The sequence below is a fragment of the Cnephaeus nilssonii genome (assembly GCF_951640355.1).
Source record: "Cnephaeus nilssonii genome assembly, chromosome: 9".
NCBI classification, from domain to species: Eukaryota; Metazoa; Chordata; class Mammalia; order Chiroptera; family Vespertilionidae; genus Cnephaeus; species Cnephaeus nilssonii.
This window is the reverse complement of record NC_137080.1, coordinates 614578-631222: the sequence shown is the minus strand read 5'-3', so window position 1 is coordinate 631222 and position 16645 is coordinate 614578. Positions and strand designations below refer to the sequence as shown.

The 16645-nt window shown below is 64.4% G+C and overlaps 1 protein-coding gene across 2 annotated transcripts in view; it reads left to right on the top strand.

The window, feature by feature from the left end:
- The window catches only part of SMOC2 (SPARC related modular calcium binding 2), a 71275-nt gene that overhangs the window by 43152 nt on the left and 11478 nt on the right, over positions 1-16645 (top strand). For both annotated transcript variants that reach the window (XM_079781568.1, XM_079781567.1), the window contains exons 8-9: positions 8056-8242; positions 10675-10757. In XM_079781568.1, the coding sequence (XP_079637694.1) occupies positions 8056-8242; positions 10675-10757 (270 nt within the window). The remainder of the gene's footprint in view (positions 1-8055; positions 8243-10674; positions 10758-16645) is intronic.

Here is a 16645-nt window from a genome sequence, read left to right as displayed (position 1 = left end):
TGTGCCCTGACCGGGAATCAAACCATGACCTCCTGGTTCGTAAGTCGATGCTCAGCCAGTGAGCCGCGCCGGTGGGCCAGACTTTACCTTTGAACCTGACATTGGACATTGGAGATGGGTGCGGGCTGCCGCGTGTCTGGTCCGTGACCCGCTGTCCGTGAGAACCAACCGTGTCTGCGTGTCCCCGCGCTGTCCGAGCCTGCACGGCTCCCTCGCCCTCCTGGTGAGCCTCCCTCCGATTCTCACCGAGAGGACGCCGCGTCCCAGGGCTAAGTGTCTGCAGCCCGAATTTCCGTGGTCGGTTTCGAGGGAATATCGTGGACCTTCACACGCAGCCTTCGCGTTAGAACCTCGTCACCTGGGGCTCCCGGCTCTCCCCCAAAGCATGTTTTAGCACCCGTGTATGTGTGACGTTCGCAAGTCTTATGACGTTTGGGGGACAGAGTGGTTTGATCGCCGCGTGGACCTGTACACTGTCAACTCCACGTGCCCACTGCCCGGCCACGTGCCCGATGCCCAGTGAAGGTGGGGGTCCTGGAGGGACCTGGTGGGGGAGCTGTCGTTGCTCAGTGACTGTGAGGAGGGCAGGTCCCTCCGGGCTGGGGGCTCCCCCACAGGCCTGGGCAGTGTGTGGCGGGGGTGGGGGAGGGGGACAGAGTGGCATTGGCGGGGGGAGGGAGGAGGGGGAGCGTGGCGAGCTCTGCACAGACAGCGCCTGCCTGTCCATCTTCTGAGTCAGGGGATACCTGAGGGGACTCTGCCGCCCGTTAGCGTGGCCCCGTTTCTCAGTTGAGTCCTGCACCCCGACACGCGGACGCTGATGTATCCCCAGGCGTCGATGCTGCCACGGAGGGAGGTGGGACTCGGGCCTGCGGGGCCACTGTCCAGGGGCCGTGGGCAGCGTGGGGTCCTCGCCAGGCGTCCTCTGCCCTGCTCTGGGTAAACTGAGGCACTGGCTTTTCTGTGTTGAGGACAACATGTTGGTGCTCCCCCTGCTGCCTTCGTCACATCAGCTCTGACCTCGGGGGGGGGGGGGGGCTGACGGTCTGGGGAGGTCTGTCTGAGGATCGCTGTGTGACGCCCCCCGGGAGTCCTTGCGGCTGACAGCTATGCACAGGGGCCGCTCCCCGTCGCCCAGGCTGCCATGCCTGGGCCAGCCGAGAGGGCGCTGACAGGGGCCGCGCCCAGCCCTGGGCCGGCGGGTGTGGCCACAGCACAGGCCACTGGGCCCCGGGCTTACCTAGGGCTGTGGGGAGGGGCGGCTCGCAAACGCGCGGAGTCTGGGCCACCGGCCATGTGTCTCGTTATTTATTTCAAATCTGAGGTTGGTGATCCTCTAGCTGCCTCCTCTAGCTGCCACGTGGTCGGTCGGCAAACTGCGATTCCCGAGCCACATACGGCTCTTTGGCCCCTTGAATGTGGCTCTTCCACAAAATACCACGGCCTGGGCGAGTCTATTTTGAAGAAGTGGTGTTAGAAGAAGTTTAAGTTTAAAAAGTTTGGCTCTCAAAAGAAATTTCAATCGTTGTACTGTTGAAATTTGGCTGTTGACTAATGAGTTTGCCGACCACTGCCTAGCGCGTCTGCTTTCTGTCTCGGCCCGTGGCTCTCCCACATCCCGTGCGGGGCATCGGGGCCGACCTTCCGAGACCCACGGGGGTGGGGCTGGGGCCACGGACCCCCCTCCCCAGGCTCACAAGGGCCCCGCCCCGGAGTGCTCATGCCTGTGATGGGCTCCCCCCTCCCCTCCCTGGGATAAAAGGATTCCTCCCTCCCGCCCCACCCCCGGACCCAGAGACCGGCTCCGTCCATCCCACCACCTCCTGCTTGTGATGTTCCCGGCTTTATGGGCTCTGCCTTCCCGGCGAGGACGGCTTTGGTTTTATTGCACGTTAAGCTCAGCGCCAAGAGATAGTCATCTTCTGATTCTGCTCTCAGTCCTGGCAAACGGCATTCCCTGGGGAAGAGTCAGCCGATGCTGTGTTCTTTGTGGGTTTCTAAGTTTTAAAATATTATCCCCCATTCTTTAATTTCATGTTTTAAACGCAGGCTTGCAAAAACATCAAATACCAGCGAGACTCTTAAGTTATAAAGTTTTGGTCATTTGAAGAGATTAAAATACGGAAAAAAAACGCAAATAGCTCCTTTTAAATGTGGACCGAAAAAGTGAATTCTGCGAAAATATTCATCTACCTAAAAATGTGCTGAATTTCCCCAGTCTTCCTAACTGTGAAGGGCGTTTTCCTCATATCAGATGGAATTCTTAGATTTCAGTGTCCAAACTGTGGTTCTATAACTGGGCTGCCACTTACTTCCCTCTATTTTTTTTAATGTTTTTATTGATTTCAGAGAGGAAGGGAGAGAGAGATGGAAACATCAGTGATGAGAGAGGATCAGACGGGCTGCCTCCCGCACGCCCCCCACTGGGGATCCAGCCCAGGACCCGGGCACGTGCCCCGACCGGGAATCCAACCTGGGGCCTTCCGTCTGCAGGCCGACGCTCTACCCACTGAGCCACACCAGCCAGGGCTCTTCCTGGTCTTGTCATGGCATGTTGGCCCATTTCTTTTCATCGCCGAGTCCTTTCCCTGGTCTGAGGGCCCGCCGTCCATTTGTCCGTTCCTGAAGGACACTCTGGGTGCCTCCAAGTCCGGGCGATGGTGGCTGGAGCTGCTGTACACGTCCACGTGCAGGTCTCGCTTGAACCTAAGTTTCCACCTGTTTCGGGGAACACCACGGAGGCCATTGCTGGGCCTGCGCCTGCGCCGCTTTGTCAGCAATGGCCCCGCTGCCTTCCGGGTGGCCGCCCAATTGCTCGCCCGCCAGCCCAGGGATGCCTCCGTCCACGGGGCCCGGGAAGTGACAGGAGGCCGTGGGGTCCGGGAAGTGACAGGAGGCCGTGGGGTCCGGGAAGTGACAGGAGGCCGTGGGGTCCGGGAAGTGACAGGAGGCCGCGGGGTCCGGGAAGTGACAGGAGGCCGTGGGGTCCGGGAAGTGACAGGAGGCCGTGGGGTCCGGGAAGTGACAGGAGGCCGTGGGGTCCGGGAAGTGACAGGAGGCCCCGGGAAGTGACAGGAGGCCGTGGGGTCCGGGAAGTGACAGGAGGCCGTGGGGTCCGGGAAGTGACAGGAGGCCGTGGGGTCCGGGAAGTGACAGGAGGCCGTGGGGTCCGGGAAGTGACAGGAGGCCGTGGGGTCCGGGAAGTGACAGGAGGCCGTGGGGTCCGGGAAGTGACAGGAGGCCGTGGGGTCCGGGAAGTGACAGGAGGCCGTGGGGTCCGGGAAGTGACAGGAGGCCGTGGGGTCCGGGAAGTGACAGGAGGCCGTGGGGTCCGGGAAGTGACAGGAGGCCACGGGGTCCGGGAAGTGACAGGAGGCCGCGGGAAGTGACAGGAGGCCGTGGGGTCCGGGAAGTGACAGGAGGCCGTGGGGTCTGGGAAGTGACAGGAGGCCGTGGGGTCCGGGAAGTGACAGGAGGCCGTGGGGTCTGGGAAGTGACAGGAGGCCGTGGGGTCCGGGAAGTGACAGGAGGCCGCGGGGTCTGGGAAGTGACAGGAGGCCGCGGGGTCTGGGAAGTGACAGGAGGCCGTGGGGTCCGGGAAGTGACAGGAGGCCGTGGGCCCCGGGAAGTGACAGGAGGCCGTGGGGTCTGGGAAGTGACAGGAGGCCGCGGGGTCTGGGAAGTGACAGGAGGCCGCGGGGTCTGGGAAGTGACAGGAGGCCGTGGGGTCCGGGAAGTGACAGGAGGCCGTGGGCCCCGGGAAGTGACAGGAGGCCGCGGGGTCCGGGAAGTGACAGGAGGCCGTGGGGTCCGGGAAGTGACAGGAGGCCGTGGGGTCCGGGAAGTGACAGGAGGCCGCGGGGTCTGGGAAGTGACAGGAGGCCCCGGGAAGTGACAGGAGGCCCCGGGAAGTGACAGGAGGCCCCGGGAAGTGACAGGAGGCCGTGGGGTCCGGGAAGTGACAGGAGGCCGCGGGGTCCGGGAAGTGACAGGAGGCCACGGGGTCCGGGAAGTGACAGGAGGCCGTGGGGTCCGGGAAGTGACAGGAGGCCGTGGGGTCTGGGAAGTGACAGGAGGCCGCGGGGTCCGGGAAGTGACAGGAGGCCACGGGGTCCGGGAAGTGACAGGAGGCCGTGGGGTCCGGGAAGTGACAGGAGGCCGTGGGGTCTGGGAAGTGACAGGAGGCCGCGGGGTCCGGGAAGTGACAGGAGGCCGCGGGGTCCGGGAAGTGACAGGAGGCCGCGGGGTCCGGGAAGTGACAGGAGGCCGTGGGGTCCGGGAAGTGACAGGAGGCCGCGGGGTCCGGGAAGTGACAGGAGGCCACGGGGTCCGGGAAGTGACAGGAGGCCACGGGAAGTGACAGGAGGCCACGGGAAGTGACAGGAGGCCGCGGGGTCCGGGAAGTGACAGGAGGCCGTGGGGTCCGGGAAGTGACAGGAGGCCGTGGGGTCCGGGAAGTGACAGGAGGCCGTGGGGTCCGGGAAGTGACAGGAGGCCGTGGGGTCCGGGAAGTGACAGGAGGCCATGGGGTCCGGGAAGTGACAGGAGGCCGTGGGGTCCGGGAAGTGACAGGAGGCCGTGGGGTCCGGGAAGTGACAGGAGGCCGTGGGGTCCGGGAAGTGACAGGAGGCCGTGGGGTCTGGGAAGTGACAGGAGGCCGTGGGGTCCGGGAAGTGACAGGAGGCCGTGGGGTCCGGGAAGTGACAGGAGGCCACGGGAAGTGACAGGAGGCCGTGGGGTCTGGGAAGTGACAGGAGGCCGTGGGCCCCGGGAAGTGACAGGAGGCCGCGGGGCCCGGACACCCAGGAAGGAGCGAGGTTACGGCGTGGCTCCTGCCCGCCTCCGCTGGGGAAGTGGGGGCTCTCGCTCAGGGCCACTCCTGGGCCCTGCGTTTCGGGGGGTGATCTGCGTGTGAGGCCACGTGACGGGAGGCAGGTGGACTCTCATTGCCAGCCCGGATCCGCCCTGACCTCCGTGCGGGTCGCACAGCCCCCGTCCTCTGGCTCCAGCGTCCGGGCGGGGGCGGGGGCTCCTGCTCCCCGTCAGACGGCCCCAGCTCCTCAGGGTGTCTGGGCGCGCAGGACGGCCGCCGCACAGACCGGTCCCAGCGCTGCCTTATTAGGCGACGCGCGTGGTGCCAGACTGGCCGTGTCCTGAGCTTGGGAGCGGCACAAGGTAAATATTTAGAATCCACTCTGTTTGAGCATTTCTGCCAAACACCTCTGAGCTCCCTCCCCAGCAGGAGGGGGCTCTGCCCTCAGGTCGGCAGGAGGCGGCCAGCCCTGGGCAGCGGGCTGAGCAGGCTGTGGCCGCGCTGGCCTCCTGGGGTCCGCTGACCGCAGGGCCGACCGCAGGGCTCGGTCTGCAGCTCCACGTTTAAACCCAGTTCTTCTGTGACTTAAATATCACAGCAGATGACACAGTGGGCATTAGACGTGGGACAGGGTTCCCTCAACAGGACGGGGTCCCCCAATGGGACGGGGTCCCCTCAGCAGGACGGGCCCCCCAGCAGGACGCCTCCCCTCCCCAGCAGCCACCAAGGCCCACAGGATGCAGGCCAACCGCCTTCTCCCCGAGGAGGAGTGGGAGGAGGAGGAAGAGGAAGAGGAGGGGGAGGAGGAGGAGAAGGAGGAGGACTGTGTCCCGGGTTTGGGTGTCTTTGCGACGGGAGGCAGGCCAAGCAGGGGTCTGGCCTGACCGAGGAAGCAAACCAGCTACAATCGTGGGGGTCACCGGCTCGGGGAGCAGCAGGCTGGGGGGCGGGGAGGCTGGTTGCTGGGACGGCCCCAGCTGGGGCTCCATCGGACGCACACGGCCCTCCAGTGGGCGGCTCCCCTGTAACCCTGCAGGCTTACCCGCCTCTGTGATTAGGGCGCCACTGTCCTCGGATCACTCGGTGACGGGTCAGGGCTCCCGCCTCTGGCTCGGAGGGACAGCTGTCATTCCCTGATGGTGACACTCTCAAAACCGCCAAGCAAACCCAGCGTCTGTCCACCAGCCGTCAGCGGGTCAGCACGCGGTGGTGCCCGGCCTCGACCTCGGGCCTGGGTCCCGATACGGCCCCCGTGGCTCAGTCCAGCCCGGGCCGGGCTCCCAGACTGGGTTCCTCGGGGACCAGCATCTCGGAGCCGAGGGAGGGAGGCCGAGGTCCGTGTGGAACAGCCTGGCGCCTGGAGTGCGGGTCGCCCTGTCCTGTGAGCTGAGCCGGCCAGGACGGAGGCTGGGCCTGGAGGCGGCTGCCCGAGGTCACCCCAAGCCACCGAGTCAGGCTTCCCGGGCAGGGCCCCGAGACGGGGGACGCACATCAGCTCTGGGTGACAACGTGCGAAAGGGCTTCACCCCCACCCCTGCGCCCTCAGGTGGGCAGTGTGGGGCCACCCTGCACGGGGTCAGGGGTGAGGGTCGCGTGGGGCCGGTGCGGCTCAGGAGCGAGGGCAGGTAGTGGGGTGGCTCAGCCACCTGTGGGCCGGGAGTCCGAGTTCCCGGGAGTGGCCAGCCCCGTGCCCGCTGGACTCGCCCTCGGTGGCTGTGGCGGCTGACGAGTGAGTGAGCGCTCGTGTGCTTAGATGCCGGGAAGTGCGCAGAAACGGGGCCTCGCTCTCTGTAGAGTCTGTCCCGTCGGAGCAGCCTGGTCCCCGAGCCCTTCCTGCTGCCGCTTGAGGTGATCCGTCCGTCCGTCCGCTCCGAACTCCTCCGTGCAGACCCGGCACCGCCTTCTCTTCAGGCTCGCAGCAAGCGGCGCATGTGTCTCAGCGACCACAGGCGGCTGCACGCGATCCCCCGGGGAGCAGGTGTGGGCGCTGAGCGTGGACTAGGCTTCGGGGGGGGGCCGTGAGCCGTGGCCGGGAGAGCCCGGGAGGGGGTGGCTGGGTGTGAGCTGCTCAGGATGTGGTGCTGGAGGGACTGGGTTGACTGGGGGGCTCGTGGCCCCAGGCCCTGGTTGGGGACCGTGACTGCGGAGGGGGGAGCGGAGGGGGTTTTGGAGGCGCCGTGGAGAACGGCTCCGTGTGGAGGCTGTTTGAAAACGTCGGAGAACCTGAAAGGTCCCACTGGTTCCTGTTCTCCCAGGACGCCCGCGGTAAAACATGCCCGCACGGGCGGGTGGCGGCACGGAGAGCGGGTGTGGGAGCGGGACGACACGTGCCGGTGCACTAAGCAGCGCCGCGCCTGCCATCGGAGCCAGCCTTCCTCTGCGCCCTCCGGGCCTGGCGGCCCTCTGTGCCGCTCCACACGCTGCCCGCTTCGCCGCGCCCCCGCGCCCCGCCCTCGCCAATGGCGGCCGCTGGCGAACCTTCAATTGAAAGGCAAAAGCAGACGGAAGAGCGAAACCTTCTTCCAGGGACTTGAACCGTATTTTTAAACAGACTCTTACTTCATTGGTCTTTGGTTTTTCAGATTTTGAGCTTAGAGTTTCTTTTCTTATTTGTGTGTTTTCAACAGTAAACAATGATGCCCTCAGCTCATGTGCAGAGGAACCTCAGTGTGTGTGTATGTGTGTGTGCATGTGTGTGTGTGCATGTGTGAGTGTGATATGTGAGTGTGTGCACATGTGCACAGTGCAGGGTCTTTTTTACAAGCTGTGCTCACCAGCAGAGGGTAACATGTTACCTTCTGTGTATTAAGCATGTTGCACTATGTGACCGTGTAGAGGGGGAGTCTGTGTGAGGGCCCTGATCCAGGAGGGTCTCTGTGTAGTCAAGTTTCCTGACTCGGAGTTTTCACATGTGCCCCAGCTGTCCGCATCTGTGTGCAGGGCTGTGTGCGGGGCCATGTGTGGGGTGTGTGGGGGCCGTGTGTGGGGTGTGTGGAGGGCCGTGTGTGTGGGTGTGTGGGGGGTGTGTGTGTGGGTGTGTGGAGGACTGTGTGCGGGGGTGTGGGGGGCGTGTGTGGCGTGTGTGGGGGGCGTGTGCGGCGTGTGTACGGGGAGTGCGGGACTGTGTGTACGGGGCGTGTGTGGGGCGTGTGCGGCGTGTGGGGGGGGGCGTGTGCGGCATGTGTACGGGGTGTGCGGGCTGCTGCCCGTCCTGGCGCACTCACCCCTCGCCCTCGCCCTAGCGTCCTCGTGCGACCAGGAGCAGCAGTCGGCGCTGGAGGAGGCCCGGCAGCCGCGCAACGACAACGTGGTGATCCCCGAGTGCGCGCACGGCGGCCTCTACAAGCCGGTGCAGTGCCACCCGAGCACGGGCTACTGCTGGTGCGTGCTGGTGGACACGGGGCGCCCCATCCCCGGCACCTCCACCAGGTGAGCCTGGGGCGGGGGGCGGGGGGACAGGGGGGCCCCACAGTTCCCACCGCACCCAGCCTGCCCCCCTGCTCCGTACTTCACGGCCATGGAAACAGTGGCCTTGGCCAAGGGGACGAGGAACTGTCCTCGGAAGGTGACAGGGCAGCGTGGCCTCGTGCGGGGGGGGGGGGGGGGGGAGTGGGGGGGGAGCGTGGAGAGCCCTGGGCTGTCGGGGTGGCGGGGGCCCGGGAGTGTGGGGGAGGGTCCCAGTGTTGGCTGAGGAGCCAGCGTTTCACACGCTGAGGGAGCCGCCTCCCGAGGGCTTTCTGGCCATGAAACACGTGCCCCCGCGGCTCCCACTCGGAAGGACGGGCTCAGGGCCAGGCCGGGCCCAGACACAGGCCTGTGAGCTGGGGTGTCAGCCAGCACTTCCTGCCGCCACCCCGGGGGACACGGCCGGGGGACACAGCCCGGGGGACACGGCCCGGGGGTCACAGCCCGGGGGACACAGCCCGGGGGACACGGCCAGGGGACACGGCCTCGCTCACAGAAGCTCCCGTGGTTAAAGGGTTCTGCAGCTTTCGCTCTATGCCTCGAGCTCGATTTTCCACGTTCGTACACAAGAAGCTGACACATGTATCGAAGTTCGCCAGATGTTACCACTAAGCCACGGCTCACCTTGGGGTCTGGCGAGCGTGTCAGCCTTCCTGTCGGACGTCCCCGACTGACCCCACGTGACCCTGTCCCCTTTCCATCCCCGACTGTGCCCACGTGACCCTGGCACCGTGAGGGGGACACACAGCAGGGCACCTCCCGCAGCCAGGGTTGGGGGACCGCTGACGAGATGCCGTCAGCACGCCTGGCCCTCTGTCCGTCAGTCTGTCCGTCCTCTGTGAAATCATCTCCGGGTGCTCAGCTTTGGGACTCAGAGGAGCGACTCGTTCAGGCTGGGCCGTGGTGGCCAGTGCGTCCACAACCGAGCACGGACGACGTAGAGCCACCCGCCCACCAAGGCTCACTGCTGCACACGAGCCCGCTCAGCGTCGCCCTCCAGAGCTCCCCTCAGGCACGCCAGATCAGTGCGGGGCCTTCACGGGTTCGCTGTGAGATGTGGTTCCGGTCACATCCGTCCTCTGAGAACCCAGGCAAGCAGCCTTTCTGCACACTGAACGCGGCCTGTGCCTGTGTTTGAGTCGGGCCTGGCGCCCGGCCCGGCTGCCCTCGGAGTGACTGCAGGCGCGGTCCAGGCCCAGCCCAGAGGCAGCCTCAGCCTCAGCCCGCGCTGCTCCCGCCGCCCAGGGAGGCCATCAGCACTCAGTGCTGTCCCTGAGGTCCCTCTGGCCTTCCGTCCGCCCGCAGCGAATCGCCCCTTCTTCCCGCCCCCCACTCCCTTCCCTGCCCCCATCCCCTCCCCACGCCCTGCCCTCGCCCGCCTCTACTCCCTCTCCACTCCCTTCCCTGCCCCCACGCCTTCCCCACCCCCTCCCCACTCCCTCCCCATGCCTTCCCTACCCGGCCCCCACTCCCTTCCCTGCCCCCACGCCCTCCCCGCCCCACGCCCGCCTCCACTCCCTCCCTGCTCCCTCCCTGCACCCTCCCTTCCCCACCCCCGCTCCCTCCCCACGCCCTCCCCGCCCCTCGCCCACCCTGCCCCATCTCGGAGGGCAGTGTCAGCAGTGGCAGTGCCTCAGCCATCCCTGCTCTGCCTGCAGGCGGGGCCCCTCCCCGCCTCCGAGTTCCTGGAGACACATCAGGTCAGGGCGGCCTGCTGTTACCATCACCGTTCACCTGTCATTCCTCGTCATGATGCTCAGCACATCCCGCCCTCTAGGCTCCGAGGAAACGCGCTGAGCTGGCAGAGGTGCCTCCTCTCTGGGCTGGACCGCCTGCTGGCGAAGGGCAGGGGTGGCCATGGGGCTGCCTCCGTGCAGTCAGTCACGCCCCTGCCTCCAGGTGACCGGCTGACACTCAGCGTCCAGTTCCAGGACATGGTTTTTAAATACGTATTTTTATTGATGTCAGAGAGAAAGGGAGAAGGAGAGAGAGAGAGACATCAGTGATGAGAGAGACCCATTGATCGCTGCCTCCTGCACGCCTCCTCCTGGGGATCGAGCCCATAGCCCGGGCTTGTGCCCTGAACGGGAATCGAACCCTGACCTCCTGGTTCACGGGTCGATGAGCCATGTGGCCAGGCAGGACACGATTTAACAAGCCGTGTGCTCTCTGCTCTGCGGCTTCCATCTCCCAGCGGGCTCCGTGGCGTGTGCGTCGCCTGCATCCCTGACGACACCTGTGCCCCTCCGACAGCAGCAGAGCCTCCCCGCCCCCCGAACCCCCTGGGCCCCCTCACCCCAACGGGCCAGCACGGGTCCTGCTCGGGGACCAGTGAGAAAGGGAAGAAACCCCCGTTCAGAGCCCTGACCCCACTGACCGTCCTTCCCCCCGCGTAGGTACGAGCAGCCGAAATGCGACAACACGGCCAGGGCGCACCCCACCAAAGCCCGGGACCTCTACAAGGGCCGCCAGCTGCAGGGTAAGTGGGTGTGGGGGGCGGGGGGGGGGAAGGACTGACACTCAGAGCTTCTTGGAGGCAGCTCAGTGCCCAGGGGCGGGGCGGGGTCCCCACCTCCCCATCGTCCCCATCGTCCCCTCCCGAGGGGCCTGCTGGCGGCAGGGAGGGCGGAGACGCTGTCCGCGGGGCACCACATCTGTCCGCCTCGGAACGTCACGGCGCGACCCTCCCCCTGAGCTTCGGGATCGCTTCTGCCGAAGAGAGCGGGCCGTCCCTGTCGTCTCTGAGGTCCTTTTAGAGGAATCTTCACATTGAGAGTTACAGGCTGTCCCCTCCTTCCCCCATTGCCCTCCCCCCGGTTCCCGCCCCACCGGCCTTCACCACCTATTGTCGGTGTCCATAGGTCATGCACACACGCGCGCACACACACGCACACACATACATACACGCGCGCACACACATACACGCACACTCGCGCACGCATGCACACACACATACACAAGGTCTTTGGTTATCTCCTCCCCTCCGCCCTCTGAGATCCGTCAGTCTGTTCCATGTGTCCACGCCTCTGGTTCTAGCTTATTCATCAGTTTATTTTGTTCTTTAGATTCTTTGTTCATTTATTTTGATTTTTAGATTCAACTGTTGACAGACACGTATTTATTGCCATTTTATTGTCCGTATTTTAAAAAATCTTTCTTCTTCTTCTCCTTCATCTTCACCAAGACCCTTCCCCGTTCCCGTGGTCCTGGTTGGTGGTGACGGCTCCGTGGGTGTCTCTTGTCCGTGAAGCGCGTTATCTGCCTTCAGTGCTGAATGTGCTTTGCTGGGCAGAGGAAGGACGCGGCGGCTCCGGGCCGAGGGTTCGGTTCCGGGAACCCGGGTCCGTCTGCGTCGGGCGAGCGGGATCGCTGAGGCGTCTGTGCGTGGCGCTGAGGCTGGGAGCGGGATCTCAGAACCGCCGAAAGCACGTGCGTGAAGGGTGTCACGGGTTCTCTCACCGAAAAGCCGCGTGTCGGTGCTGCACCCCCAGGAGCGGGCGGGGCTGACCGTGGCCGCGGGGGTGAGGCCGGGGCCGGCGACCCGGCGGGGTCAGCGGCTGGACCGCGCGGAGGAGTGGACGGCATCAGCAGAGCGTGCTGCCATCTTGTTTTGTTTTTATCTCCTTCTCCCTTTACACCTCTCAGGCTGCGCGCCTTCGAGAGGAGCCTCCGCAGCCCCCTGGGCCGAGCGCGCCTTCGGTCTGGGTTCACACGCAGCTGGGCAGGGGCCCGTTTAGGACCACGGGTGGGCCTTGCATGGTCTGCGCTGTGGCCGACAAAGCGGGTTTTAGATTCTGCGTGTCACGGTGGTTCCTGCTTGTCCACGAGGGCAGAGGCCGAGCGCAGCACAGGCACGGCCACGGCTCTCACGCACTCACAGGCCTCCGTCCGGCGGCGACGCGGGCGCTGGGCACACGGAGGGGCCGGGGAGCAGGGTCCGGCGGCAGACGTGGACACGGCCGCCCCTGCCCTGCCTTCCCAGCCCTCCTGTCCCCGTCGATCTCCCGCTCCGCGTGTAGCGTCTTCCTCTGGAGGCGGATCAGGCGTCTGCGGGACGTGATGTTTATCACACGCTGCTTCTCCGTGTTGGGCTCAGCACGGGGTCCGTGAATCCGGCCTCTTTCGGCATTGGGGGCGGGGGGCAGCCTGAAGGTGCGCACACCTGTGCGGACTCCTCCCTGAGCGCCTTCTGCGCACCGGGCGGCGTCTGCCCCTCAGCCGGTGCTCCCTGGGTCCGCCACCGGCAGGCGGTGGGCTCCCTGCCTCCATTGCCGGGAAACCCCCGCCCCCGTCAGGTCGGCATTTGGTGGAGGATCGTTTTCTCTACGGGAAACAGCGACTCCGGCCTGCGCTCGGCGCCCGGAGAGCCGCCGCGAACGCTTGCGGGTCTCGCTCACGTCTCAGGGTCTGTCTCTGTCCCGACGGGGCCCAGAGCCTTGATGTGTTTGGTCAAAGGAGACGGCACTGTCCCTGCATCGGCCTGCACGCTGAGGAGGGTCCCCTGAACGTCAGGCGTGGGTGAGGCCGTGGGGCCTGTGTCCGCGGCGAGCGAGCGAGCGGGCGGGCGCTCTCGCCATGGAACCCAGCACGGACGGCGACGCCAGGACCCTGACCAAAGGCCCGGGTGGGGTTCGTCTTGTGGGGACAGCTGTCGTAGGGAGGGGCCTGTCAGGGCTGCTTGTCTGCGTGTCAGATGGGCCTTTAGAGAGAGAGCATCCAGGGAGGGCGCTGTGGGGAGGGCCTGTCCCCGCTGAAACCCCACCCGCCCTGCCCTGGAGACGGGGGGACGAGGGGGGGACGAGGGGGGACCCCACCCCTCCCTGCCCTGGAGACGGGGGGGATGAGGGGGGGGATGAAGGGGGGGAACCCCACCCGGCTGCTGCCCCTAGGAAGAGACTGGGCGCTGTCACCCAGATGCCGCCTCCCGCCTCCCAGGCCTCAGACACAAACCAGAGGCCTGGGTGCAGGCTCAGGCGGCTCAGCCTTGCGCAGCCGCGGAGGTTTGGGAGTGAGTGCGCCTTGGTGGCCGCTGCGTCACTGTGATTCTTGGAGATAAGCGTCCTTATTAGGGAAAACCAAGCAGCCCTAGAATAACCCTGGGATCGGCTGTTCTCGGTTCAGAGCAGGCTGCCTCCGAATAACAGTGCGCTGATGCGTGGGCAGCGCCTTCCCGCCGCGGGCAGGTCTTTTCTTCTAACGGCAGTGACGGCGGGGGGATGCGGGTCTGACTGAACCAGGCCCCGCAGAGCACCTGGGTTTTCGCGTCCTATTTCAGCACCTTCCAGGCGGCGTGAAGCGATGCTCACCCCCCCTGCCCCCATGAGGCTCAGGCTGCTCTCCCGCAGTGATCCCAGCGGACCCAGTGCCGTGCCGAGGGCCGCCCGGCCTGCAGAGGCCATGGTCACCTTCCTGCACTGGGCTCGGCCTTCGAGGCTCTCACACACACACAGAGGAGGAGCCAATGTTTCACCCGTTAAACGTGTCACTTCGGTGACTTCCGCGTCAGATCAAATGCCGTTTTCATAGACACAGGTCTGCTGAGTGGTAGCTGAGCCAGAGGGAGCCTTAGGTTCAGGCAGGTAACCCTCTCGTCCTGTGGATGCAAGCGTGGGTGCCATGCTGTGCCCAGGGCTTCCAGCCACACCTGGAGGGCTTCCTGGTGCCTGCCTCCCTGGTGCCTGCCTCCCTGGTGCTGTCCAGGACCACAGGCAGGCAGGTGAGGTCAGGTGTGCAGGTGAGGTCAGGTGTGCAGGTGAGGACAGGCGTGCAGGTGAGGACAGGTGTGCAGGTGAGGACAGGTGTCCAGGTGAGGACAGGTGGCAGGTGAGGTCAGGTGTGCAGGTGAGGACAGGCGTGCAGGTGAGGACAGGTGTGCAGGTGAGGACAGGTGTCCAGGTGAGGACAGGTAGCAGGTGAGGTCAGGCGTGCAGGTGAGGACAGGCGTGCAGGTGAGGACAGGCGTGCAGGTGAGGACAGGTGTCCAGGTGAGGACAGGTGGCAGGTGAGGTCAGGCGTGCAGGTGAGGACAGGCGTGCAGGTGAGGACAGGTGTGCAGGTGAGGACAGGTGTCCAGGTGAGGACAGGTGGCAGGTGAGGTCAGGTGTGCAGGTGAGGACAGGAGTGCAGGTGAGGACAGGTGGCAGGTGAGGACAGGTGTGCAGGTGAGGACAGGTGTGCAGGTGAGGACAGGTGTCCAGGTGAGGACAGGTGGCAGGTGAGGTCAGGTGTGCAGTGAGGACAGGCGTGCAGGTGAGGACAGGCGTGCAGGTGAGGTCAGGCGTGCAGGTGAGGACAGGCGTGCAGGTGAGGTCAGGCGTGCAGGTGAGGACAGGTGTCCAGGTGAGGACAGGTGGCAGGTGAGGTCAGGTGTGCAGGTGAGGACAGGTGTGCAGGTGAGGACAGGTGTCCAGGTGAGGACAGGTGGCAGGTGAGGTCAGGTGTGCAGGTGAGGACAGGAGTGCAGGTGAGGACAGGTGGCAGGTGAGGACAGGCGTGCAGGTGAGGACAGGTGTCCAGGTGAGGACAGGTGGCAGGTGAGGACAGGTGTCCAGGTGAGGACAGGTGGCAGGTGAGGTCAGATGTGCAGTGAGGACAGGCGTGCAGGTGAGGACAGGCGTGCAGGTGAGGTCAGGCGTGCCGGTGAGGTCAGGTGGCAGATGAGGACAGGTGGGCAGGTGAGGACAGGCATGCAGGTGAGGTCAGGCGTGCCGGTGAGGTCAGAAGGCAGATGAGGTCAGGTGGGCAGGTGAGGTCAGGTGGGCAGGTGAGGTCAGGCGGGCAGGTGAGGTCAGGTGTGCAGGTGAGGTCAGGCGGGCAGGTGAGGTCAGGCGGGCAGGTGAGGTCAGGTGTGCAGGTGAGGTCAGGTGGCAGGTGAGGACAGGTGGCAGGTGAGGACAGGTGCGCAGGTGAGGACAGGTGGCAGGTGAGGACAGGTGCGCAGGTGAGGACAGGTGGCAGGTGAGGACAGGTGCGCAGGTGAGGACAGGTGGCAGGTGAGGACAGGTGTGCAGGTGAGGTCAGGTGTGCAGGTGAGGACAGGTGTGCAGGTGAGGACAGGTGGCAGGTGAGGACAGGTGGCAGGTGAGGACAGGTGCGCAGGTGAGGACAGGTGGCAGGTGAGGACAGGTGCGCAGGTGAGGACAGGTGGCAGGTGAGGACAGGTGTGCAGGTGAGGTCAGGTGTGCAGGTGAGGACAGGTGTGCAGGTGAGGACCGGTGTGCAGGTGAGGTCAGGTGGGCAGGTGAGGTCAGGTGGGCAGGTGAGGACAGGTGGCAGGTGAGGTCAGGTGTGCAGGTGAGGACAGGTGTGCAGGTGAGGTCAGGTGCGCCGTGTGTGAGAGCGGATATGAAATGCGTGTTTGCTGTTAAGCGTGGTCCGATGATGTTATGATGTTACTATAAGAAGAATGTTGCTTGTGTCAAAGTCTGCGCCGGGTCCTGGGGGGAGGGGCCGATCTCAAGAGCAATGCTTGGAGAGAGAGCGACATTGTTTCACGTCTTACGACCCTGGATGGTGAAATATGCAATTAACTTTGTAGAATGACTAGTACTTTAGAAGAAAATTGCCTTTTATAGGAAAAATGACGAATACATAGACCATTACGTCCAGCGTTGCTGAGAAAAGGGTGCTACGGGTAAAAACACAAACCCACACAGACGTTTCTGGCTAAGACTTCGCGACGGAGCCCGGGCACCCCGAGGGGCGGTCCCGCTTGCGGGCGGCGGCAGAGGCTCCTCTCAGGCGGGACAGCCGGACAGCTCAGAGGAGCAGGCGTGAGACAAACCTTTTACGTAGGACTTGCTGCTTCTTAAAAGCAAAGTTGACGGGATGCTGAGAGGGCGCAGGAGGCATAGGAAAGGCAAGAAGTGAACTCAGTAGCTGCCCTGCACTTGGCAGAGGTCTTAGTGAGGTTTTTATTAGGAAGTTTAGTTCAGTTAATTTTTTCCTGATTTTTAAGAAAATGAGGAGAAACTGGAGAAACCTTGGGGGCAAATGGTGGAAATTACTCATTCACAATAAAACAAGAACAAATGACGACAAGTTACAGAGGCCGAGTTTGTTTTTCCTTAACGTGCAGAGGAAATGGCCTAGGTGCTGATGGGGAATGTCGTACAAGAAGGCGCCGGGCACTTTCCCGCTTCTTACACGGACCCGAGGGAGAGCACACGTGTCCAGAGGGAGAGCACACGAACCCGAGGGAGAGCACACGTGTCCAGAGGGAGAGCACACGGACCCGAGGGAGAGCACACGCATTGGCCGCTGCTGGCTGAGTGGCCGAAGGCACCGGAGCTTCCTCATAGGTTAGGGCCGTGGTTGGCAAACTCATTGGTCCACAGAGCCAAATACCCACAGCACGACGATTGAAAT